General features: G+C 37.8%; 1 protein-coding gene across 1 annotated transcript in view; it reads right to left on the reverse strand.

The window, feature by feature from the left end:
- Positions 1-24,978, reverse strand: part of SIDT1 (SID1 transmembrane family member 1) — a 77,390-nt gene that overhangs the window by 13,295 nt on the left and 39,117 nt on the right. Inside the window, exons 9-18 of the mRNA XM_011355444.2 lie at positions 23,766-23,837; positions 23,252-23,345; positions 16,886-16,929; positions 9,291-9,362; positions 7,796-7,941; positions 6,226-6,299; positions 5,173-5,239; positions 3,697-3,770; positions 2,532-2,655; positions 2,216-2,333 (exon numbers count right to left, since the gene is read on the reverse strand). Coding sequence (XP_011353746.1) covers positions 2,216-2,333; positions 2,532-2,655; positions 3,697-3,770; positions 5,173-5,239; positions 6,226-6,299; positions 7,796-7,941; positions 9,291-9,362; positions 16,886-16,929; positions 23,252-23,345; positions 23,766-23,837 — 885 coding nt within the window. The remainder of the gene's footprint in view (positions 1-2,215; positions 2,334-2,531; positions 2,656-3,696; positions 3,771-5,172; positions 5,240-6,225; positions 6,300-7,795; positions 7,942-9,290; positions 9,363-16,885; positions 16,930-23,251; positions 23,346-23,765; positions 23,838-24,978) is intronic.

Genomic DNA, 24,978 nt, shown 5'->3' on the forward strand with positions numbered 1-24,978 from the left:
ATATAACCACATTGATTACTGCTCTTATATAGCTCTATAGCCTAGGGGTGGAAAACAGCTAGAAATTGAACATGGTTTAGCTGCATGCGAGTTACAGAAATGCAATTAAAACGATGCAATGCCCCATGTTACTAAAAAATTAAGAATTTAAATGTCCGACAATAACACATGCTAGTGATGATGTGGGGCAACGGGAACTCTCACACAGCTAGCAGGAGTGGGAATTAATACTCCAGAGAGAAACTTGTCAGTTTTTGGTAAAACAGAAGAAGATGCATATCTTCCATTGCAGGTGACCCCCAAATTCTACTTCTAGGTATCCTAGGGAACCTCTTTCACATGTACAAGAGCCATACATAAGGATATTCACTGCAGCACTGTCTGTAATAGCAAAATATTGGCAACATCTAAATGTTGTTCAATAGAAACGTTGATAAATGTGGTAAATTTTTAGTACAGAATATGACAGTCCTTAAAAATAAATGAACTGTCCTTGATTCAATACTGATAAATCTTAAAAACATATTACTGGATGAAAAAAGAAGGTTGCAGAATACAGAGTGATAAATTAATATTAATTTTCTACGAATGTAGTAAAACTATAAAAATAAACTGGAAGGATAAATACCAAATTAATCATAGTTAATCACCATAATTATTCATTTGATTCCTATGATTATGATTATGAAATGATTATTATTTCTTTTTGGGAAGGAAAGAGGGGAATAAATTTGGAAAGCAGTTCAAAACAGGACCTCAACATTATATGATGTTTTATTTCTTAAAAAGTAGATTTAAGGCAAGTATTTTTAAATATTGGCATTTGTATATGGAGTGGTGAATAATATTGTTCTCTACAAATATCTTTATTAAAACTGTTTTCTAATTTTAAAATATTAAAATATGACAGAATTTCTGTGGTGTTCTGAGTTAACAGGCAGAGGCTAGAGCACAAACATAAAAATGACTGTTTTAAAAATCCTTATACTTGAGTGAGGAGGACAGTATGAGCTGCCGACTATCAGAGTCGGCTCTTCCCTTCTTCCTTCCTGACAGCATCTCGGTACTAACTCAGATGTCTTCGTCCTGTTTTCAATTCAGAAACACACACCTTTCCTGCCAATTTGCTTCCAGAAGTTTAGCTCCACCCCTGGTTCTAGGGATGGGTCTCACTGGTCCAAAGCAGTGGTCCCCAACCTTTTTGGTGCCAGAGACCAGTGCTCTGATAAGAATCTAATGTCTAATGATCTGAGGTGGAGCTGAGGTGGTAATGCTACTATCACTAGGGAGAGGCTATAAATACAGATGAAGCTTCACTCACTTGCCCACCGCTCACCTGCTGCTGTGCGACCCAGTTCCTAACAGGTCACTTATGGGTACTGGTCTGCGGCCTGGGGGTTGGAGACCCCTGGTCTAGAAGTAATACCATCTCCTTTGCCACTGCAATTGGTGTAGCAATCTCGGCTTGAGCTAACCAGCACGTGGCAATGATTCTGGAATGGGCTCATGACTGTTTATGCTATTGAGGTATGAGGGGACATTATCTGGGGGAGTTTGGAAAAGAAATTTCCTTGCTCTTAAATGAAGGCTGTTGGAAGCCAGCTTGCTGTGTCTTCCAGACATTGTTGTTTGGAGATAGGAAGCCAGAACCTGCAGTGGCCATATTTGCCACCATATGTTCCCTGATAGCCTGAGCATAAAAGCAACATGCAGGCTAGGCTTAAGGAAGGGATGTGAGAAGTGGAGCCAGAGCCACCAGATAAACCAACCATAAGTCCTTTCTACCTCTGGAGTTTCAGATGGTAAGCTGATAAATGTTGTTATTATTTAATCCAATTTGAATCGGCTTTTTTGTTAATTTCATCTCAAAGCAGTCTAACTGCTAAATTAGGCCAAATAACACTGAAGGACCTATACAGATGTTGTTGGTGAATTCTATCCGACTTGCTGCTCAATGCTTACCCCATGGCCCAGGTGCAGATCTAGCCATGAGGTCATCATTCAGTGTTGAGAGTTTTCTAGTCTGAAAGGAGGTCAGAGAGGAAAAATGGTACAATATGTAGAAAACATACCCTCGGATGAGGTGTCCTCAGATCATTCAGCTCATGTAAAATGTCACTTAATTCTTGCAAGTATAACCTTGGCATTTTTGGGAGGATCCCAGGACAAGACTCCTATAACTCAAATCTGTGTAGTTGACATAAATTCTAATTACCGAATTGGAAGTTGGAGTAATTAGGGCAGACATGGTAACAGGCACTGAGTACTCCTTCCATCATCAATGCAATGCCCATAGCATAGAAGAGACCAAAGTGTTTGGGAATCCCATACTCCTGAAAAAGGAGACAGCATGGTCAATAGAAAGATACCAGAGAGTGACAGCCACGGAATCTGGATGCCCAAGCTTCTGGCCTCAAGCATCATAGTCCATCATCACACCATCAAGCCAGATGTCCCTCTTCTTTGTGGATCCTGTTTGGAATCATAACCCCTCCCAGCTCCCACTTCCGATTTATCCACCTTCTTCTCACCATGGCAAAGATGTCCTTGGCTTCCAGGGCTCTTCGATGGAGAATGTCCCGGCGCAAGACTACCAGAAGGAAGAGGAAGCCCAGGAGCACATGGCCGAGGTTACTGAGAATGTTGTTGAATGCACTAAAGGGGCGAGAGAGAAACCATGAGAGTCAGGCAATCAAAGAGATTCAGAGAATGAATTCACAAATTAGTGAAAGAACTCAGCATTCCATGTTTTCCACCACTAAACTTTTCATAAGATTTTGAGACTGGAGAATCATCAGAGAGCATCTTTAACCTTTCATTTTTGAGTACTTAGCCTGTGAAATGTGTTTGTTCCTTCTCAGGATGCCCACTTCTCTTCTCTAACTTTCCCAATTCTCTGGGGTCCCAATGGCACTGGCATGGAATAAATCCTGAGAAGGCCACTCCAAAGGTGAGTAGTTTGGCCAAGTGTTTCAGCTACACGGTGAGAGGGAAGTCTTATAGATGGAAGTTGGAAGTATAGTTCCTGTACTGTACTGGTGCTCATTAGTAGTACTTTTCTTATTTCTTATTATTGTGTCAGTGCTCAGCTCTGTAACTATGAATTTCAGGATAACTGTCAGCGGGTTATAGCCACTGGCTTTCATTCAGAAAACTGAGGCTAGTTCAGTTCTGAAACAAGAAGCCAGGCTCCCAACACTCAGACAAATGCTCTTTCCACTGTACCATGTTCTGGTGACTATAGCATGGTCTTGGAGGCAGCGAGCATGGGTTCAAGTTCGAATATCACTGACAGCTGAGGGACCTTCAGCAAGGCCTTACTTTTCTAAACCTTAGTGTCTTCATCTAAAAAGGGGGATGTTAATAATAATACTATCTTTCACATGAGATTGTTTAACGGATTGAATGTACTAGCAGCTCATACCCATGGATGAATGCCATTACAGCTAGGGACCTGATGTTTTAAAAAACAGCCCTGCCCTCTTCTCAGCAGATTATTCTTAAGAATGTTCCCTGAGGCCTTATGCAGGAATGAAAAAAGCACACCTGATCTCAACTTCTTGATTTTATTCCTCTTTATCCTTGACTGGGGTAGTTTTCCACAGATGTTTTTAGTATTTTTAAAAACAGATATCACAACATTACACAGAAAGGCATCTCTAAACGCTGCACGGGAGACAAGAGGACTGCACTTACCTCAGGACACCCAAGGGGTGAGCACAGAGGAAGTTGTAGTAGCAGATGTCTTGGTTGCCAGTGACATTTACCACCTGCAAAATCAAGAGCGAGAAGAGGAGATGCAGTTTTTCTCCATTCCTTGAGCTCAGCCTGAAATCACACAAAGCAGACACTGCTCACAGTGATACACACTGTCAGTAATTTACAGAGCACCTCAACAGGGCTGAGTCATTATCTGCTACCTTTACACAGCATAGGCACATTTCCTTTAAATTCTACCATCTTGCTTTGAATTGAAATATTCTGTGTCTTCCATTAAATGGTTTCAAGATAGAATTCAACTAAGTTTCCTTTGTTCTCATGATAAAAGGAGTATGAAAGGATGCTGACATTGGAACCTGCCTATTAGGACTGTCATGATACATCCTATTTTCTAGATGAATGCTAGGAGGATATGGAGCTGTCCCATCCTCTGCATGAGAATGATACACATGCAGGTAGACATGAAAACATGGGTGTTCAGTTTTCCATATTTATGACCATCTCTATCATTAGAAACCTTCCTAGACCATGGAACAATCCATATCTTCTGACAAGGCCCCAAAGTATTCAGAGAATATTTAGATTATAAACTGTGGCTCTCAAACCTCATAGAGTCCTTTTCCTCATCGTGTAATAAGTATGGAATTGGCTAAATATTATTAGATTATTGGCTTTCAAACATGGTTGTACCTTGGAATCATTGGGAGTTTGATCAATACCGATGCCTGGTTTCACTCTCAGAGAATCTGATCTAACTGCTATGGGGTACAGCTTGGATACTGGGATTTTAAAAAATTCCCCAGATGATTGTAATGCATAGCAAAGTTTGAAAGCCACTGCATTAGAAATACTTTCAGCCTCATGCTGTTCTAAATGGGCTTCCACATATAAAATAAATCTTAGAGAAGGTCACTTAAGTGACTTGGACCCTAGGGTCAGGGAGTGGTGAGGATTCTCAAGCTGTTTTGACTACTATTTTTTCTTTATTCTAGTTTGTATTTTAGGTTTTTAAAATTTTAATATTTTATTACCTTTGTGAAGCTGTTTTTACTTTTACAAAAAAATATTTCCCCTTAATGAGAGGGCACAGGCTAAATTAGACATCAGATTTCCTTGTTTTGGTCTGGAACTTTATTTACTCATTACTCCATAATGTTCAAAAGTTCAGACTGGTAAATAATAGACACAATTGATAGGTACTATGAATAAACGAGTGCAAGGTAATAATTTCAGATTGGTAGACAAAATAATTCAAGAGGTTCCAGGTCCCTCTGTGATAAAACAATTGGGAACTAGATTTAAAGGTCAGTCAACGATAAAGCAATGGAGAAGTCCAATTGGAACCCAAGTGCGAAATCAATTCTTGGACCTATCCCAAGTTATACCTTTCTCTGTAAGTCACAACTCCCTGCAGTGTGAAGCTTGGATTCTGGGGTTCAGGGCAGCACTTACTGTTTGGTAGGTGATGACCAGCTGGATCACAGGTAGTGCATAAAACACAGCGATAGTGATAATGTTCCTATGCAGGCAGAAAGGACAAGAAATAGTTATTTCCAAATTAACAATGGAATCTTTGCTCATTTTTTAAAAAAAGAATGCTTCCACCCCATGACTCCCTAGTCAACTTGCAAAAGCAATTAGAAACATTATGTGGTTTCTGTTTCTCCAGTCATTTGTAAAACAGTGTAAATAATACTTGCTCTGGTTTAACTAAATTACTAATGAGAGCCTATCTCTTAAAGATGCTGCTAGATTAAAAGCGATCAGAGTGTTAAGTATTGAGAGATGGATCACATGAAGGGATGTGACTCTCTTAGATACCTCGTAGTTCCAAAATGATGGTCCCACTATGAAATTCCATGTGGTCCCCATTGTTTCTTGTTTTCCTCTACTATCTGTATCCAATTAAAGGGCATCCTTCCAGAGAAAAGAATGGGAAGGGCTGTCACAGTGTCAGCTTAGGGTTTCTGAGAGGAGGGAGGGGTCCCTGCCAGGCAACTCAGACTCTCAGCTTGAAGGGAGGCTGCATCTGTGTGTTTGACTATCGCAGGTCTATTTATCATTGGCTGGTGGTATCATCTCCTCTTAGGATAGTTTCCTGCTACTCTGAGGTGCTCCAAGCACCTAGTCCCTGAAATCACTGCTTCTTCCAAGAGCAGGACCTGGTGAGGAAAAGAGGGAGTGGCTGTAGTTTAGTGTGCCTCAGGGAAGGTAGTTACACTAATGTCATCATTACGTTATCCTTCTAGAAGAGGATTCAGTGTACTCCCTAAACACATGGGGTTCTACTACCATTCTTATTTTTCTTTGTATTTATTACATTTAGGGTTGGTTACCTTTTGTAGTTTATTTTTGTTTTTTCCTATGAAATATGAAATGCATCCTTGAAACATCTATACCTCTACCTCATTAAACACTGAAACTTGTGACATCAGTGACTGAATTATACAAAGAAAACTTTAATTTTACTAAAGATAACTATGGTCCTGCTGGTCATCTACTCACCAAAAATAAATCTTATATTTTTTGCTGACAATTCTCCGGTCCTTCCTGGACAGATCTGACAGATAAAGGAACATCTGCGATGACAAAGAAAAAGAGAATGCACAACTGTACTTGCTTTTTTTGCATAAGAGACAAAAGAGAGCTTTACAAATTTCAATTCCATCTCTCACTAGAGATTAACATTATTTAACAAGACTTTTCTTTTAATTTTGCTTTTCCCAGGATACCTTAATGAAAATCCTAGTATTTCCTTTGGAATATTAAAGATTGGCTGATGTGGGAAAACTATTAGGTGTCGAATATTTCTTATAGCTCAAGAACTGGTTTCCCAGTTTTCAGCGATGCCCACTGTGTGGTTCCTAAATTATAAAATTGAAACCATGCAATTCACTTTCATATCTTTTACTGGATATGAACACAATATAAAAAATATATGCCAGAAAGAAACAAGCTTTACTTTTGAAGGATGATATCTAAAGAACCAGAAGGTCTTTCTAGGTACACCCCTCAATGAATCTTTTCTTCCATCTGGTTGGATCCTTTCCTCTTTTAATGTCCGCAGGAGCCACTTCAAACCCTGAGAGTGTTTTAACACTGTTCTCTTTAACGCTCTCATTTTCTTCTTCCAGAAAAAAATGCCAATTAGGGTATTGCTCTTAGTGTGTAGTTATGTTTTATCTAAAAAGCCCTCTGGGGAACAACAAGTGTTAGTGAGGATGTGGAGAAAAGAGAACCCTCATACTTTGTTGGTGGGATTGCAAATTGGTACAGCCACTATGGAAAACAGTATGGAGGTTTCTCAAAAAATTAAAAATGGATATCTTTTGACCTAGCAATTGCACTTCTGGGTATTTATACGAAGAAAACCAAACCAATAATTCATAAAGATCTATGCACCCTGTGTTCATGGCAGCACAATTTACAATAGCCAAGATATCGAAACAACCTACATGTCCATCAACAGATGATTGGATAAAGAAGTTATGGTTCATATGTACAATGAAATATTACTCAGTCATTAAATGGATGAAATTCTACCATTCACAACGACATGGATGAACCTAGAGGTTATTGTGCTGAATGAAATAAGTCAGACAGAAAGATAAATACCATATGATTTCACTTATATGCAGAAGCTAAGGAACAAAAAGAACAAACCAATCAAAAACAGACTCACAAATATAGAGGACAGTCTGGTGATGGCCAGAGGGGAGCGGGGTTAGGAGTCTGGGAGAAAGGGGTAAAGGGTTAAAGAAGTACAATTAGTAGTTGATAGATGGTCATGGAGATGGGGAGCATGGCATATGGAATGCAGTCAGCTGTATGTAATGGCTAGGTGTAGAGCTAGAGGAGAGAAAGAGCAATTAGGGGGATTGTTTTATAAACTATATAAATATCTAACTGTGTACATGAAACTAATAATAAAATTAAGTTAAAAAAAAGACTCTCTGAGAAATTTCACTTCTCTTAAAGGGAGAGAAAAAAATAAAGGAAACTAAGGCATTGCTAAAGTTGTATTCAGCTTTTGAATTTTCTGCCCTTTTTAGAGAGTATGTCCAGGCAGTGGTACCTTGGTCCGGATGATATTCTTATCACTCTCAATGTCTGGCATGGTATCGAAGTCACTTTCCTCCACAGAGCTGTCTGTGTCAGACTGGCATGGCTTCCCACCATCAGAGGAGGACATCTGCCTGCCAGGACTGGAGTTTGACTCATCTGAAACAGAGAACACTCATCTGCCTTCCAAAGCCAAGAAGAACCCATGGAGCCCATTCTTCTCTGCAAAAAGCACTATGCTGACTCATTCTCGAAAATGTTGTGTTGGCAAAAACTAACTCCTTACCCACGACACATGATTTTTCTCTCAATTCGTCCTCAACAGATTTTTAATCTTCTTCTCCTCCTATTTTTATATTTATATTGTCTATTTCTAAGGCTGAATATGAATTAATATACAGACATCTGCTCTGTTAACTATTAGAGGCAAAAATAATATGCTATATTTCATTTTTCATATTTTAAAATATGAACATAAATATATAAACATACACATGCAAGTAGTTATGTATGGCACCTACCACACATACATGTAAACACACACATATCCAGCAGCTTTCATGGCTATGGATGAAGTATTTGTATACGGAAATCCCCCACATGCCACATCTACGATTACATAACAAAAACAATATTCTCAGGGAGAAGAAGCCTTGTGTTCCTGTGAATGTTTCCCAGAGCAGATGGGAATTTGTGCAGCTTGATGAGCACATGAGCCGAGGCTACCTTCTGCTTTATTTCTTCTGTTCAGATGGTTAAAAAAAAACTCAAAAAAACCCTGTTCTGGCAGAGACAGAAATAAGTTGCCTGCACGGAGCCCACATGCTTCTCAAAGTTATATAATAATAGGGCAGGAATACAGGATTCCAAGTTCCTCTACACTGACATTTTAAGGTGCATCATTCATAGGCCCATAAGCATCATGGAAGTGCGTACAAGCATCAAAGCACTCCTGCTCTAAGAAGACAGGGCTAGGAATTCTGTTCCTTTCAGGCCACTTAATGAACACTGGGGGTTGCTATGTGAATGACAGTATGGCAGTGAGCAGGTTCAATTACGAAGTTAGCCGGAATGAAAGATTGTTAGGCTTTAGCCACGTTCACCTGCAGCACAGCCTTAATCTTCTGATCACACTTACTCCACTGAAACCTGAGAATGAAACAACTGGTCATTTGTGGCTGGGCTCCCTGATATCAGACTTTGACACACCTTTTATGTCCTAAAGTCAGGCTGGGTATGAAAAAAAAAACCCCATGGGGGTCTTGGGTGTTGATGGCAACCATTGCAAGGAATTCTACTCGAGGCTAGCAGATTCAAGAAAGAATAATAAATGTGGAGAAAGTTAGAATTAGAAGGAACATTCCAGGTTATCCAACCAATTTATTTTATAAAGACAGTGCAATCTTATGTAATGACTGCCTTGCCCACTCTCTCAGTTATTAGGAATTCTCCTAATTCTCTGGAGAATTAGGAAACACTTCCATGAATGGACTCATTGTAGGAAATACCTATTGCCCCATAATTGCTCCCTTCAGGTGTGCTGGCAGCAATGGGATGTGATACCGTCATATTTCCAGATCCTGTTAAAAAGAAAAGCAAAGAGACAAACTTTATGTCCAGTTTCTAAAACAAAAGAACACAACTCTTAGCAGTTTGAATCATCAGGCTACAATATTTTACATTTGATTTTCTTTTCACTCTAATACAGGAGTCACCAAACTATGACCTGCAGGGCAAATCTAGCTTGCCACATTCTTTTAGTGTGGTCCTTGAATTAAGAATGGTTTATAAATTTTTAAGTGGTTGGGGAAAACAATCACAAGAATAATAATATTTCACGAGAAGTAAAAATTATATTAAATTCAAATTTCGGTATTCATATATAATGATATAAATTCATATATATCTCGTGAAATAGTCCCTCTCATTTGGGTATGTCTATGGCTGCTTTTGGCTACATTGGATTGGCAGCATCGAGCAGTTGTGACAGAGACTATATGGCTGGAAAAGCCTGAAGTATTAACTATTTGGCACTTTAAAGAAAAAAGAAATTTCTGATTCCTGCCTGATGGTGTTGCAGAATTATAAGAACAAAGGAGCACAGGTCCTGAAATCACTGTGAGGAAGGCCACCACTGAATAGAAACACCAGAAATAAACTTTTATGATTAAAATACTGTAATTTGGAGGTTTATTTTTTATACCAGTTAGCAGTACCCTCACTATAGGCAGAATAAGCGTAGACAGGAAGGAAATTACTGCACTCCTTGGAGCAATAAATGATGACAACACAAACCAAGGATGTAGAGGAATATTGGTTATTCTGAGGGATATTTAGGAGATAGAATAGGCGTATCTGTTGTCAAATCGTTGTTGGCTGTGAGAGAAAAATAGATGTGAAGATAGCGTTCCTCAAACTTTTCCAAGTTAGCACTCCTCATAATGGGGGGGGGGGTGAGGAGTCATTCTTCTGGGAGTCTGGGGGTGTCATCTGGAACCACCCTACCACAAGCATTGGAGAAAAATGTCTCCCAATCTTCTCATTGGTTATTAGGCAAGACACTAACCCATTGAGTTTATCTATTTGTGAAAGTTGGGTGATGCTTAATAAAGAGAGCAGAAACCACAGATAAGCAGGTATCTGGGCAGTTTCTCTGACTCTGACTTAGTGCCACTATTTTTCAGGAACCACACTCATGTGGAGATGCACAAGAACGTTTTTCCACTGCCTTCTGTGCTTTACTCTGGATCTGGGTTATTGTCGGGCTGGTGGGAATTTCTTATTGAAATCTTTCTGAGAGGTGAGATTGCTTATACCACAATACAGGCAAAAAAGTCTGTGAGTTAACTTGTCAATCTCTTGTATATTGCAGGGGGGGAATGTATTTTCAGTGGAGATACATAATTGAGAATATTCTTTACTATTCTCATTAAATAAATAAATACATACATACATAAATATATTTTCATCTCTTCATTGAAAATATGTTTCATTATATTTTACATTAATGCCGCAGTGCATCACACATGTAAAAGAACCAAAAGCCTCAAACAATTCATCGTTTGTCACAGTCAATTCTCTTATTCTGGCTCTCAGATTTCATTCCCACTGGTGGGCAGTAAAAACATTTGGTTTTGCAAAGCAACTTTGTAGGCTTTATCATGTGTTTTACTTTTTCTATGTCCATTCATTTCCTCCGTGAAGAAAAATAATTAAATACCAAGTTCAAAATATTTCACCTGATGATGAGAGACAAATCTGATGACCTTAGAGACTCAATTTCTTTCCTTACTTTGGCTCATCCATAAATATGTAACATGGAATCAAAACCATCTATTCTTTTCATCCAACTTCAAGGCAAATAAAAAGGTTATTTTCAGACTCTTAAGTATGAGAGATTAAACCTTTTGAGCACAATAACAGTATTATGGGAAGATGTTGCCTACAATTTGACTGACTCTTTTTGACCTAGGACAGATTTGGTCATAGTTATAGCATATGGTTGCTGCTTGTTTCTCTGCTGCTGCTACTATCGACTATAATGAGTACTAATATTATTACCGCCACCACTACTATTGCTACTACTACTAATGCTACTGTTACGATTACTGCGACTGCTACTACTATCCCCATTGCTCGCTAATGTTTATTGAAAACTTACCCTTCTGAGTTCTTTATAAGAATTTAAATTTTTCAACAACCCTATATGGTTATCACCATTTTAAAGGTGACGAAAGGGAAGCCCTGAGAAATCAAGTAATTGATAAGATAGTGGATGAATAGTGGCTCATTGTATTGGTCTCAGTTAAAATGTACCTACTTAATTGAAAAAAAAAATACAAGGATTTTCCCTTCAAAATATGAATAACTGGGAGTAAGCATTTTACTTTCATGGAGTGCTCAAAAGAGACAAGGAAGTTGAGACTCGTTTGTCTCTCCCCTATCATAAACTCATATTTTTAAAGAAGTATCTAAGCACAACCTTTGCTTTTTAGGTTGGTTGCTGTGCTTGCCAATGATTCCCTATTGGGTCATGCTCATGTCTTTTTCCTGTCTGGTTCGTTGTGGGGAGTCTCAAAGAAACCACTGTATTGGTCTCATTCCCAGTAATATTTTCTTTTACATTTCTCTCAGTCTATTACACATTTTTTTCTTTTCAAGCTTAAGCTCCTTATTTTTAACCATTAATGTCTGTTCATTATTTAAGATTTAATTTTTAAAAATATTAAATCTACAAATAGTAAGTGAAGAATGACACCAAAATCATAAAACCTCCAATTTTTGGCATTTTGGTGTTACAGCCATGTCTTGTGATAAGGGAAGCAGAAGTGTGCATAGGAAAATGCTTGAGTTTAGTTGTGGCAGGAGGTTGAAATGGTTCGTGGGAGCCAATATGTCGTGTGCGTGCGCGCGCGTGTAATCAAAAGAGAAAAAAACTAAAATCAATGCAAGCGAGAAAACAAAGCCAATCACTGTTTTGTTAGGCAACAGCTTTGTTAAAAAGAAAGAGCCAGCTATGTAGGTCTGTTCAGATTTTGATATATCACTGATTTCTGCACTCTGCTCTGGCTCATAATTGAGCATAATCAGGTTCTGATGTTGCTAGCCCTATTTATTCTGAGGCAACCGCAACACTGGTGGTTCTATGATGGATAAGAAAATCGAGATTTTCATGAGCAATACAATTGCCAGCACAGACAAATATTTGAACTCCGTAGACTTTTATAGGCACAATTTAAATAGGAGATTAGCCAACATGAGATAACAGCATTCTGTTAATTTTTCTTATGTCTAAGGCTTCTTAGAATGCAAAAACCAAAGCATTTTTTCTCAAACTTCAAGTATGATCAGTGGTCCCAGAAGGCAGCTGTATTTATTCTTAACTGTATCTAGAAAGCAGAATTAAACATAAAAATATTAGTTTATAGGACAGACCAAGATGTTCTGGCTGGAAATAAGCAAACATATAAGATTGTGAATGAGCTTATCTAACTTGTTCTGGTATGTTTTTCTCTGAGCATGAACCCCTTGCCATCTGTCTACTTTACTAACATAGAAAGGATATGCTTGCATGCTTGCTTTTTGTGTTAGATGCTCTATATGAGGGGGAAAAACTTCATTTTGAGCATGTTTGGATCTTTCAGGGACTTCATATTTGTAAGTGTCCTGCCCCCTTTTGTCTGTGGGCTCAGGAGGCTGGAAGCTAAAGAGAGAGTCAGAAATGAGGTGAACTAGCTGCCATGAAATTTCATTTTTATGCCAATTGGCTATATACTCCCCTCAGTTTCATGTTTTGTTTCAAAAGTTGAGGAGAAAAATGAAGAAAACCACTAATCTTTGCAGAGGGATAAAAAAATTTCTCTAGAAGAAAAAATGGGGTCAGAAAAGTTATGGAATTTTGGAAAAAGAAGAGTAGAGAGTCAGGACAAGAGTTTGAGACCCACTGCCCCAGAGCCTGATGATGGCCTGTGCTTCTCAACTCCTCCAAGCTCAGCACACAGCTTGCCTTATGCCCTCTGGACCTTGTTCTTTGCTAAGAGGCTGATTAATAACAGGTCTATCCAGGAAAAGATTTGATTGGCCATTTGGTTCTTAAATCAACAAAACTTGTCAGGTTTGTCAAGCTCTCTCACTTGAAAAAGTAACCTTCTCTTATGCTGCACCCTAGGTTTGTGGTGATAGCACATAGGTCCCAGGGACCTACAAGGCACGCTTCACTTGTTTCTCTTCCCAGGTGATAAATAAATTTCTGTACAGGCTCTTTAACAATAATATGAAATGCGGGTTTTCTCCACTGATAGAGCCAGAGGAAGAAATTATTTCAGAGCACAGAGCCTTTCCTAGTACTCCTCAGATTACCACAGAGGCCCCTGTCTTAACTACTAAGTGGTGAATGGAGAATACAGTATCCATTCATTCGCACCACAGGAAAAAGGTCCCTTCAAGGACTGAAGCAGCTCTTTACCAACACTATTTCCACTTCACTTGAGTTCCAGAGTCTCATCTACTTCTTTGTCCCATCAAATGTAAAAGAAGTTCTTTCTCTTTTTAGTATAGTCAGAGCCAATGTTGACATTTTTCAAATACAAATTAAAGAACTGCACACAAATAAAAAAAAACCCAACCCCCCCCCAAAAAAACCCCCAAAAAACAAATGCCGAGGAGCCGCCGACAATTTTTCCAAATTTTTCACCTTTTAGGGACCCAGACCCATCTCTTCCACCTCAATTATACCTACAGTGAAAGCATTAGGCTGACTTCCTCAGATGTCTAGCTCCATCTTGGTTTGGGCAGACACCATGGCAAGTCTAGCGGGATTCTCTTTCCTTTTCAGACACTGTTCCTAGTATTTTTCTAGGCACCAACCCCCAAGGCATTTCCTGTAGCTCTGAGCACCACTGAACTTCTTATAGCCTCCCGGTCACACAGATCCTGGCTCCTGGGAGAGAATGACATTCTGAATCCTGCTCTTCTCCAAAGGTTGCTCCCTGAATGTCTCACATTAGCTTTCTGATAAGGTCCCTCACTTGCTCCCGTTTTGCTCCAAGCTGGCTTCTCGATGCTCTGCCTGACATGCTTAAAAGAGTCGCTAACTAGTTTTTTTTCTTGGGCCAGGCTTGTCTTCTCTGCTCTTCTTTTAAATCATCTAAGTCTTGCTTCACTAGTGGTCGTATGACTTCTGAGGTCCTGTCATCTTTCTCCGAAGCCTCTCTGCATTACAAAGGTTCCTTATTTCCTCCCTTATTCCCTACTTCTTAACTAAGTTGGGATTTTGTTTAGGTATCCTCATCTGTGCCTGGCAGCACATATATTTAAGTCAGTGATTCTCAACTGGAGTTCAAGGGACTGTTTTGCCCCCAAAGTGACATTTGTCAGTGTCTGCAGACATTTTAGTTGTCATAAGGAAGAAGTGCATTACTGGACTCTAGTAGGTAAAAGTCAGAGATGTAGTTAAACATCCTACAATATACAGGACAGCCCCTTTAACAAACAATTATCTGGCCTACAGTGTCAATTAATGTGGGTTTTGAGAAACCCTGGTCTTAGAGAAAGATGACCTCATCCTAATTCTATAAGTGGGCTTGATGGATATGTAGGTAAATTATTCTTTTGGAGTGACTGGTTTAATAATAAGCATACAATCCACTCTAGGCCAATAAAATAAGAATAAGTTGCTGCTGGGTGTTTCTGAAAAAGTCCTTCTCTCTGAACATTGTCAGGTGACAGGATAACCCTGGTCCATCTCATCACCAGCACTGGGAACAAAGTAGAGCCAAGGGAATGGCAGGTAAAAGGACAAGAGCCACCTGACAATCCTGAAGCCTACCCTCCGCTCAACTTCCAGGGAGAGGAGTCTCTATAGTTTAGGCACGTTTCAGATGTATTTTCTTGTTACTTGCAGCCACATGAATCCTAATCGATGCATTTTATTATTCTTTTTTTCCTCCTTTTCTTTTGGTTATGTATTCATTTCTTCTTACGATCTGAAGGGTGCCTCTAGCTCTTAGCTAATTTTCAGAGCCAGCTTGATCTTGGACAATCATCTGGCTCAAGTCCCAGCTCTGTCCACTTATGCTGTACTGTTCAGGAGAGCCTTATGAACATGGTGTTCCTTTAATTATCAATACAATAATAAAATGACTTCATTCATACAATAAAAATAGCAGACCATCCATTCACAGAGCACCAATGGGATCCAACCAATCCACCTTTCTAAGTTCAAGCAGGCCTAAAATAAGAGTAAAACCTGGGGGCCCTGGAGGGAAAAAGATGAGATCCAGAGAAAAGAAGAATTTATTTAAATATTTTATGATTAAAAGGGAAAATAGTACTTAGCATTTTAAAGACAGTAGAGCAGGTGTCCTTTTACAATCTTTCATACTGGCAATTGAATGTTATTAAAATAAATTTGCTGGTGGCTAGAAATATAGACATGCTGACATTAAGGAAGACAAAAGTCAAAGGAAGAGAGGAGAAGCAACAGGGAGAAATGTTCCTGCTGGGAGGGGTAGGGGGTCAGTTTGTGTCTTTCTAAGATTCTGTGAGTTCATTTAAATGTAGAAAACACAAAACTAAACATCTGCTGCTTGTGACTTAAAAATCAAGTCTCACTTCATCATTCTTTTTCCAAATGATCACTCTATGCCCAACGGCTTGTAAGTACTATGTAACTCATGCTGATTTAAGCTTTTCATAAATGAGAACAGTTACAAAAGGTATAAACTTCCAGTTTTAAAACAAGTAAGACCTGAGGATGTAATTAATATACACATGGTGACTATAGTTAATAACACTGTATGGTATATTTGAAAGTTTCTAAGAGAGATCTTAAAATTCTCATCACAAGAAAAAAATTTGTACCTATGTGTGATAGTGGATGGTAACTAGACTTATTGGGGGTGATCATTTTACAAAATACACAAATATCAAATCATTATGTTGTACACCTGAAATTTATACAATGTTATATATCAATAATATCTTAATTTAAAAAATAGACATTTAATTAAAAAATTTTTTTTGATAAAAAATTCAGGCAATCGAATTCCTTTGTTCAAACCCTCTGAGTGGAGGAAAGGGCATATTACAATGGATGGATAATCAATTACTCTGGATTTTGAAAAGTTATTAATACTCTTTATTATATTTGCTAATTTCAAATAGTTCAGTTATCTAGATACTTGAACAAAAAGCCTGCATCTCAATTTGGGAAAAAGTAAACTCTATATTAGAGTTAACACTATAAATTTTTAATATTGTTCACAAATCAGCTTTGGGATAAGATAGGTATGAATAATTTATATCCTAGAAAAGATTAAACCTTAAAAAAAGATGAACGGCTGACAAATGGGCTGTGGATAATTGCAAAAACCAAGCAAAGGTTCTTAGGGTGAGCTCCATATGTCAGTAATTATCAACTATAAAAATTGGTTCTCACTGAGCTCTGCTTTCTGTAGAAAGACTACAGATTAGACTACTCTAGGGGATAGGAATCAAGGGAGGGTCTGAAAATTACAAAAAGTAGAGAGACAAAAGAAGTACCAGATGGGATGTTACCATATACGTGACATCATTTTGATGTGAAACCAGGGATTTTTCTTACCATCATTGGAACCAAAGCCTCCATTGATGGATTTTCTCTGAAACCTGCAAAGGAAAAAAAAAGAAGTACATAGAAATGCTCCCAAGACAGCAAAAATCTCAGGATTTTACATTTGTTCTCCACAGACTTTGTTGCAGATATGTCTGCTAGGATCTCTTAAAAATAGGCCTTTGGATGTGGAGAAGCTGGAATTCTGACATAGTGCTGGTGGGATTGTAAAATAGTGTAGTCATTTAGTGAAACAGTTTGGCAGCTCCTCAAAAAGTTAAACATAGAGTTACCATATGATCCAGCAGTTCTACTCCTAGGCATTACATACATACACAAATTCATCAATTATTCTCAGATTCATTTATTTTCAGATAATTCGCATACCATGAAATTCACATACCCTTTAATGTGCACAATTCACTGAGTTTTAGTATGTTCACAAAGTTGCACACCATTACTAATATCTAATTCCAGAACATTTCATATCCTAAAGAAATCTCAAACCTATTAGAAGTCACTCCCTGTTCTCTACTCCCCCACAGGCCCTGGTAACCATTAATGTACTTTCAGTCCCTATAAATATGCTTATTCTAGACATTTCACGTAAATGGAATTATATTATACATGGTCTTTTTTGACTGGCTTTTTTTCACTTAGCATAATATTTTCAAGGTTCATCTATATGGTACATAAATCAATATTTCAGTCATTTTATGAGTGAATAATATTCCATTGTATGGATATATCACATTTATTTGTTTGCTATTGATGGACATTTTGTTTGTTTCTATTTTTTGGCTGTCATGAATAACACTGCTATGAACATTTATTTGTGTTTAAATTTTTGTGTGGATCTGTGTATTAAATTCTCTTGGGTCTATAACTAGGATAGAAGTGCTGGGTATTAGGTAAGTCTATAGTTAACTTTTTTTCCAAACTGGTTTCGTAACAGCCTCACAGAAGCTTCATAGTAGGAATTATTTTACATTTTCTCTAGCAATATAGAAAGAAGGTTCCAATTTCTTTATAACTCTGTCATTTTCCATTAATTTTTTAAATTACAGTTATCCTCATAGATATAAAGTGATATCTCATTACAGTTTTAAGAAAAGATATCCCATCTTTTCATATGCTTATTGGCCATTCATATATCTTTTTTGGAGAAATGTCTATTCAAACCCCTTGTCCATTTTTACATTTATTTTTATCATTGGGTTATAAGAATTTTATACTTACTGTGGATACTAGACTCTTATTAGATATATGATTTGAAAGCATTTTCTCCAGTTTTGTGTGTTGTATTTTCACTTTCTTGATCATTTCTTTTAAAAGCAAAAAGTTTTAACTTTGATAAAATCCAGTTTATCTATTTTTTTTCTTTTGTTACATGTGCTTTTGGTTTCATATCTAAGAAACTATTGCCTAATCCAAGGTCATGCACCTATGTTTTTCTCAGAGCTTTTATAAATTCAGTTCTTATGTTTATATCTTTGATCCATTTTGAGTTAATTGTTTATATGGTGTGAGGAAGGAGTACAACTTCATTCTTTTTCATGTGGATACCCAGTTGTCTCAACACCATTTGTTGAAAAGTATATCCTTTCCCCAATGAATTATCTTAGCAAGCACCCTTGTCAAAAATCGACTGACAATAAATATAAGGGTTGATTTCTGAACTCTCAATTCTATTCCATTGATTTATATGTCTTTCCTTATGTTAGTGGCAGAGTTTTGATTACTGTAGCTTTGTATTAAGTTTTGATATCAGGAAGCATAAGGCCTCTAGCTTTGTTCTTTTTTTCATGATTGTTTTACCTTTTCTGGGTTCCTTGCACTTCTAAATGAATTTTAGGATCAGCTTGTCAATTTCTATAAGAAAGTCAGCTGGGACTTTGATAGAGATTGTGTTGAATCTGTAGATTGGTTTGGGGAGTATTGCCATGCATTTTACTGCTGCTATAACAAATTATCAGAAACTAAGTGGTTTAGACAATACAAATTTATTATCTTACAGTTCTGGATGTCAGAATTCCAACATGAGTCTTATGCGGCTGTATTCCTTCGGGAGGCTCTATGGCCATATCCATTTCCTTGCCCTTTCTAGCTCCTAGGGGTGCTCTGCATTCCTTGACTCACAGCCCCTTCCTCTATTTTCAGAGTGCATTCCTCCATCCTCTGCTTTCATCATCACATCTCCTCCTTCTGCCTTTGACCCTTTGCCTCCTTTTTATAAGGACCTTTGTGATCACATTACACCTACATAGATGATCAAGGATAACGCCATAACTCTATCACATCGGCAAAATCTCTTTTGCCATGTAAAGTAACATATTCCTAGGTTCTGGGAATTAGGACCTGGATATCTTTTGGGGGCCATTATTCTGTCTATTACACCATCTTAACAATATTAAGTCTTTCAATCCATGGACATGGGATATCTTTCCATTTATTTAGGTCCTCTATAATTTCTTTCTAGGATGTTTTGTAGTTTTCAATGTACAAGTCTTATATGTAATTGGTTAAATTTACTTAAAAGTATTTTATTACTTAAGTATTTTATTACTTTTAATGCTATTGTAAATGGAATTGTTTTATCAAATTTATCTTTGAATTGTTCATTGCTAGTATATAGAAATACAATTGATTTTTGTTATTGGTCTTTTATCTTGTAATCTTAGTGAACTCAGGGCTTCTTTTTAAAGGTGATGAAAATTAATGGTGATGGTTGTTTGGATTGTGTCTTTATGTTAACAGGCTTTACTCGCATTTGCCCTAGGTTTCAGAGTTGATAAAATTTTTCATTAGAGGAGTTCAGTGATTTACAAAGCTAAAGGGAGGCAGGCAGTCTCCAGTGAGCAAAGAAAAAAAGTAAATGAGATTATGCTAGAGTGATTGCTAAATGGCTATACCTCATCTTGTATTCTTCAATCAAAAGGTAGACTCTATATCTTCAACTCTTGAATCCAGACTGGTCTCATGACTTGTTTTGATCTATAGAATGAGGGGGAGGTGATACTGTGCCACTTCTGAGCCTACATCTTAAGGAAGACTTGCACTCTTTTGTTATCTCTCTTGGAGATTCAACAAACCAGGGCTAACCTGCTGGGGGATGAGAAATCAAGTTCAGCTGAGGGTAGTCTAGAAGAGCCATTTCCTAGATGACCTGCCAGCTGGTTGCATTCTGTGACTACACCCAGCTGAGATCTCAGAGTCTGGTGCAGATTAGCAGAGCCATCCAGCTGACCCATAGATTTGTGAAAAAACTTAAATATTTATTGCTGTATGCAACGTTATTGTGGCAATAATGACTAATACAAGAATGAAGGGAAGGACGAGCACTCAGGATCATTGAACTCAATGTCTGGCAGGGTGGTTGAGAGGAATGAATGAGAGAATATGTGTGTGGCACTTGGCCCAGGGTCTGCGCATTCATTGTGAAGGCTTCATAAATACTTGTTGAATAAATTGGGTCTAGGAGATGGGAAGGGAATGGTGTTTGGTCATATGTTCAAGCCAATACAGCATAAAGACGTTTTGGAGTCTTAGCTCCCTGAGGGCAGGGGCCATTTCTCTTACCAGTGTTTTCATCCTGATCTAATAGCATGTGTTGAAAATCCCACCTGTATCAATAACAAGGTACAGGGGACTCACTGGACAAATGGCATTATGCTCTAGGACTGGCCTCATTTGGTTTTGTAGAAAACTTTGTTATTTCTGCTTAGTTCAATGAAGGAAGAGTTCTGTTAGCATTTTTCCTCAGTCTATTTCCTTATATCAAATGCCAAATGGTTCTTATGTCTCCAGATTTTTATTTTCAGTTTGTCTATATTTGGAAAGAATCTCTGCTTGTGCCATTGACTGTAACAAAATAATCTTATAGGCTAGAGGTTTCAACAGAGCCTTATACCACAACTTTGAAAAACTGTGCTCACTTCAGTAGGCTGAATGACAACTTTACAGAGGTTGATATCTACCCATTAACTTAATTTTTTGTCTGTTTGTATGTTGACTATGCATGCTAGCTAACTAATGACATGAAATCCTATTTTCTAAAATCTAAAACATCGGGAGTAGAGACAGTCTTCCTAAGAGAGGCAGAAGAGACAAACTTCTTTTTCCATGACATTGAAGCTCATCTGAGTCAAAATTGTGAGCTTTTTGGACCTTTTTACAATTACATCCATGCTGGGGTGCCAGGCTTTTGGTCTAGCCTCCTTGATCAGGACTGGAACCAGGCTGCCTGGGTTCAAATCCCAGCTCCTTCATTTACTGGCTCTGAATTCTTGGTTAAATTGCTAACTTTTCTATGCCTCAATTTCCTTAACTGCTGAATGGTGATAATACTGGTATCCATTGTTTTACGGCATTAGATGCGATAATCTGTTTAGACAGCTCTGCACAGAGCAGGTCCTTACTAAATGTTAGTGATTATGACCTGATAAACTGAGCTGATAATTAATGTATATAGTTTCCAGGTATAATATTTGCCTATAGGGTTTTTTGTTTTTAACTTTTAATGTGAAAATAACTTCAACTTTACAGAGAAGTTGTAAGAATAAGAATAGAATATAGAACATTTGTATACCCTTTACCTAGATTCCTTTATCGTTAGCATATTACCCTGTTTTCATTCTGTCTCTCTTTTTCTGTGTGTGTGTACCATTTGAAAGTAAGCTGCATATCATGAACTATTATGCCTAATTATTTCCAAAGAATAAAGATAATCTCTTATATAACTACAGTATAGTTGTCAAATTCAGCAAACTTAACATTGATATGATACTCTTCTCTGATCTACTTTCTGTATTACAATTTTGTCAATTGACCCAATAATGTCCTTTATAGCATATTTTTCTTCTAGTAAGAGATGCAGTCTGAGATGAGGTACTGTCTTTAGTTGTCATCTCTCTTTAGTTTCCTTCAATCTGGAACACTTCCACAGCCTTTCTTTGTCTTTTATTACATGTTTTAATAGAATGATCATCGTTTTGAGTTTGTCTAATTTTTCCTTAAAGATTATATTCGAAATAAGCATTTCTAGTTGGAATACTGTATAAGCGATATTGTGTCTTTCTCAGAATGTCACATCTGGAGGCACACATATACATATTTTTTCCTCGGTCATATTAATTTTGATCACCAGTCAATTGTCTGATTCTTCACTACTTTTCTCCTTATAACTACTAAGTAATTTGTGGGGATATACTTTAAGGCTATGTAAATATCTTGATCCTCAGCCAATTTTCCTCTTAGTTTTAGTATCCACTGATGATTCTTAACTCGACCTACGCAAGATGATGATTTTCCAATTCCAGCACTTTCTCCACATTTACGTTAGCTTTTGGCCTTCTGCTATAGACAAAATCCTCCTTTCTGCTGTCAATATTTGCTAATGACTCCTTTGCCTAATGTGTGTCTGATTTTAGTAACTTTGTTGAATTAATTGGATGTATATCTGCAGGTATTTAGGTCAGTCCTTCCTTCTTTCATCAATATGGACTCATGATTTTCTGTTTTTCTCATTGATTTATAATTCATTAGTCTCCTCAATTGTTTTGTACTCAGATTGTCCCCACTATGACCAATGGTAATCCCAGGGTTTTTGAACTTAGTTTCTCGACTGAAAAGCTTCATAAAGGTCACAAAAGGGAGTTATGTTTTGAGTCAGAGGTAGGCCTGTATCACTGAGATAGCTGTATCACTGTAGTAGCTGCGAGATCTCGCCCAATAGTCTGAAAGCTCTATGCTGGCTTTTGTTTTCTTTACACTTTCAAGAGGAGAAAGAACATGTGTTTTTTGTAAACCTCCTGCCATTCTTTTGTAGTTGTTTCCCACAGACCGCAACAAATACAGAATTCTCAGAGTTCAGGCCTGCTGAGAGAGGCAAACTGTAGCTCGTTTTATTAGGGGCTCCAAATTCTTGAGAAGGGAAATCTCCTTGGTCAAATTACAGCACGATTATCTCCTTTTTTTTTTTCTCTCAAGGGACATTTTACTGGATGTCCCTTGAGAGAAAATTGATGCTATGACAGTTAGAAACACCTGGTAATGTAGCATCAAAGCTTATTATTCCTGCTATTAATACCTAACTTCTGTTAAGATTATTCCTGCTAAAATAAACACTCTACCAGCACTTACTGTTTGCAGAACATTGACGTAAATGCTGCAATTATACTATTCTATGAAGTACATTATTCTTTAATTTTACAGATGAGGAAGCTAAAACTCAGAGAGGTTAAGCAAGTTGCCCAAGGTCACACAGTTAGTGGCTGACGTAGATTTGAATCCAGTCAATATGGTTATAAAGTCTAATTCTCTAATTACTAAGCAAACATAGGTAAAGAGGATTAATCTTTCTTGAAACTCTTGACTTACCTGATATAATGAACAAATGCAATAAGCAGGCATCCCAAATAGAAGGAGAAAAAGATGAGGAAGCTGAGAAGAATGGATTTCACAAAAACAGATTCTGAGGGAAGAGAAAGAACTTTAGTCGGGATGTCCTCAGAAGAAGAGAGGATCATGTTTGAGACTGGACAGCTTCAAGGGCTCATCTCCATCATACCCGTTCCTCAGTCCTGCGAATCTCCACTGAAAGCAACAAAGCCACTGGACATCACCCAGACATTATCCACGAAAGGCTGCCTTTCACAGTGGTGACTTCTCAGTGGAAGCTGAGAAGGGGCTTCCTGTATGCTACTTCATAAGTGAGTTCCCTTTCCTTCTGGAAGGGATTTAACAAACTGCTTTGATTTTCTATTCTATTTCTAAAGTAAACATTAGTTTTTGTTTTATGATGTTTCTCCAGAAGGATGCTATTAGTATTGAATTATGTAACTGACTTCCTGACACAGGAATCTCTCCACCGAGTTCTAGAGCCAATACTGACCTTTAATGGAAGGGACGATGGTCACTTTAAGGTTCTTTGTTCGTTGTAGATTCCAGGTCTGGTTCTTCTTTTCTGGCAAAGAACAAGACAAAATGGATCAGATCCTAAGCTCTTGGCCTCTCAAGTGAATAGTTGTTCAAAAACTGTCCAAAATTAACTCTGGTTGCTGAAATTTCTTTTAGCAAGAACTGAGGGAAACCTAACCCCAAACCTTCAAACATCTAATACCCATTTTGGTTAAACTTTCGATTTGGCCTTTACTTTGGTGTGTTTTGGTAGCACTAACTGACAAGAACAAGACTGCAGCCTCCCTTCTTAAATGAAAAAGGCTTGACCCTTCCCCTGATATCTGTGTGGCCCAATATGCCACAGACGCCTGAAGAAAACAGCCTCAAAAACAGGAAGCTCCCTCATCTTTTGGTTTGCATTTTCAGGCCAATGAAAATTTTTTTTTTCTTAAACAGTTATCAAAGGGCTTGTAGTTTACCAAAGAACATCAGACATTAGCAAAACTCTAGTGCTATGTAATTAAGAGATTAAAGAATACACAAGCAGAAATTTAACCTCAGTACCATGGGAACCATGTTACAACCAACAGTAAACACCCTCTGTGATAATCACATATGGCTCATCAGCTGCTGGGTGTCTGTGTTTTCAATCAGCAGCCTATCCCATTCACTAGGTAGTTACTGGATAACCAGATAGTTACCCACAACCAGTGGTACTATGCCTCAGAGCTTACACAACATTGAGATAAGTTGTCTCACCTTGCTTTCTTACTCTTTTGCAAGGTACAATTTTGGCAACGGGATTCGAGAATTGCACATTCTTGTGTAAACGATGACTACTGATAAATATAAGTGACTATTACCTCTGGTTGCCAAACTGATCTTGGAAAATGAACCTTGGTCTACAGTATAAAATCATTACTTTGTAGCAGCAAATATTTGTTGAGTAAAGCGCCAACCTCACATGGTCTGAAGGAGCAGAAGATTTGGAAAAGATGAAATGCACTAAGTGACATTTTGTAGTATCACTACTATCTTTGGATCTATCATTTTCTTCCCTTTATTTTTTCTGAAGAATCTCTCAGACTGCCTTGCCAAGTGACTGCTGATAACCCTCCCTTAGTGGGAACTAGAAATGGCCAGAAGGGCCTAAAGTGAGCTTTTGGCTTCCCTTCCATTCCTTTCTGTCAGGTTTTTCTAAGTAG

The sequence above is a fragment of the Pteropus vampyrus genome, unplaced genomic scaffold, assembly GCF_000151845.1.
Source record: "Pteropus vampyrus isolate Shadow unplaced genomic scaffold, Pvam_2.0 Scaffold1, whole genome shotgun sequence".
Lineage (NCBI taxonomy): Eukaryota > Metazoa > Chordata > Mammalia > Chiroptera > Pteropodidae > Pteropus > Pteropus vampyrus.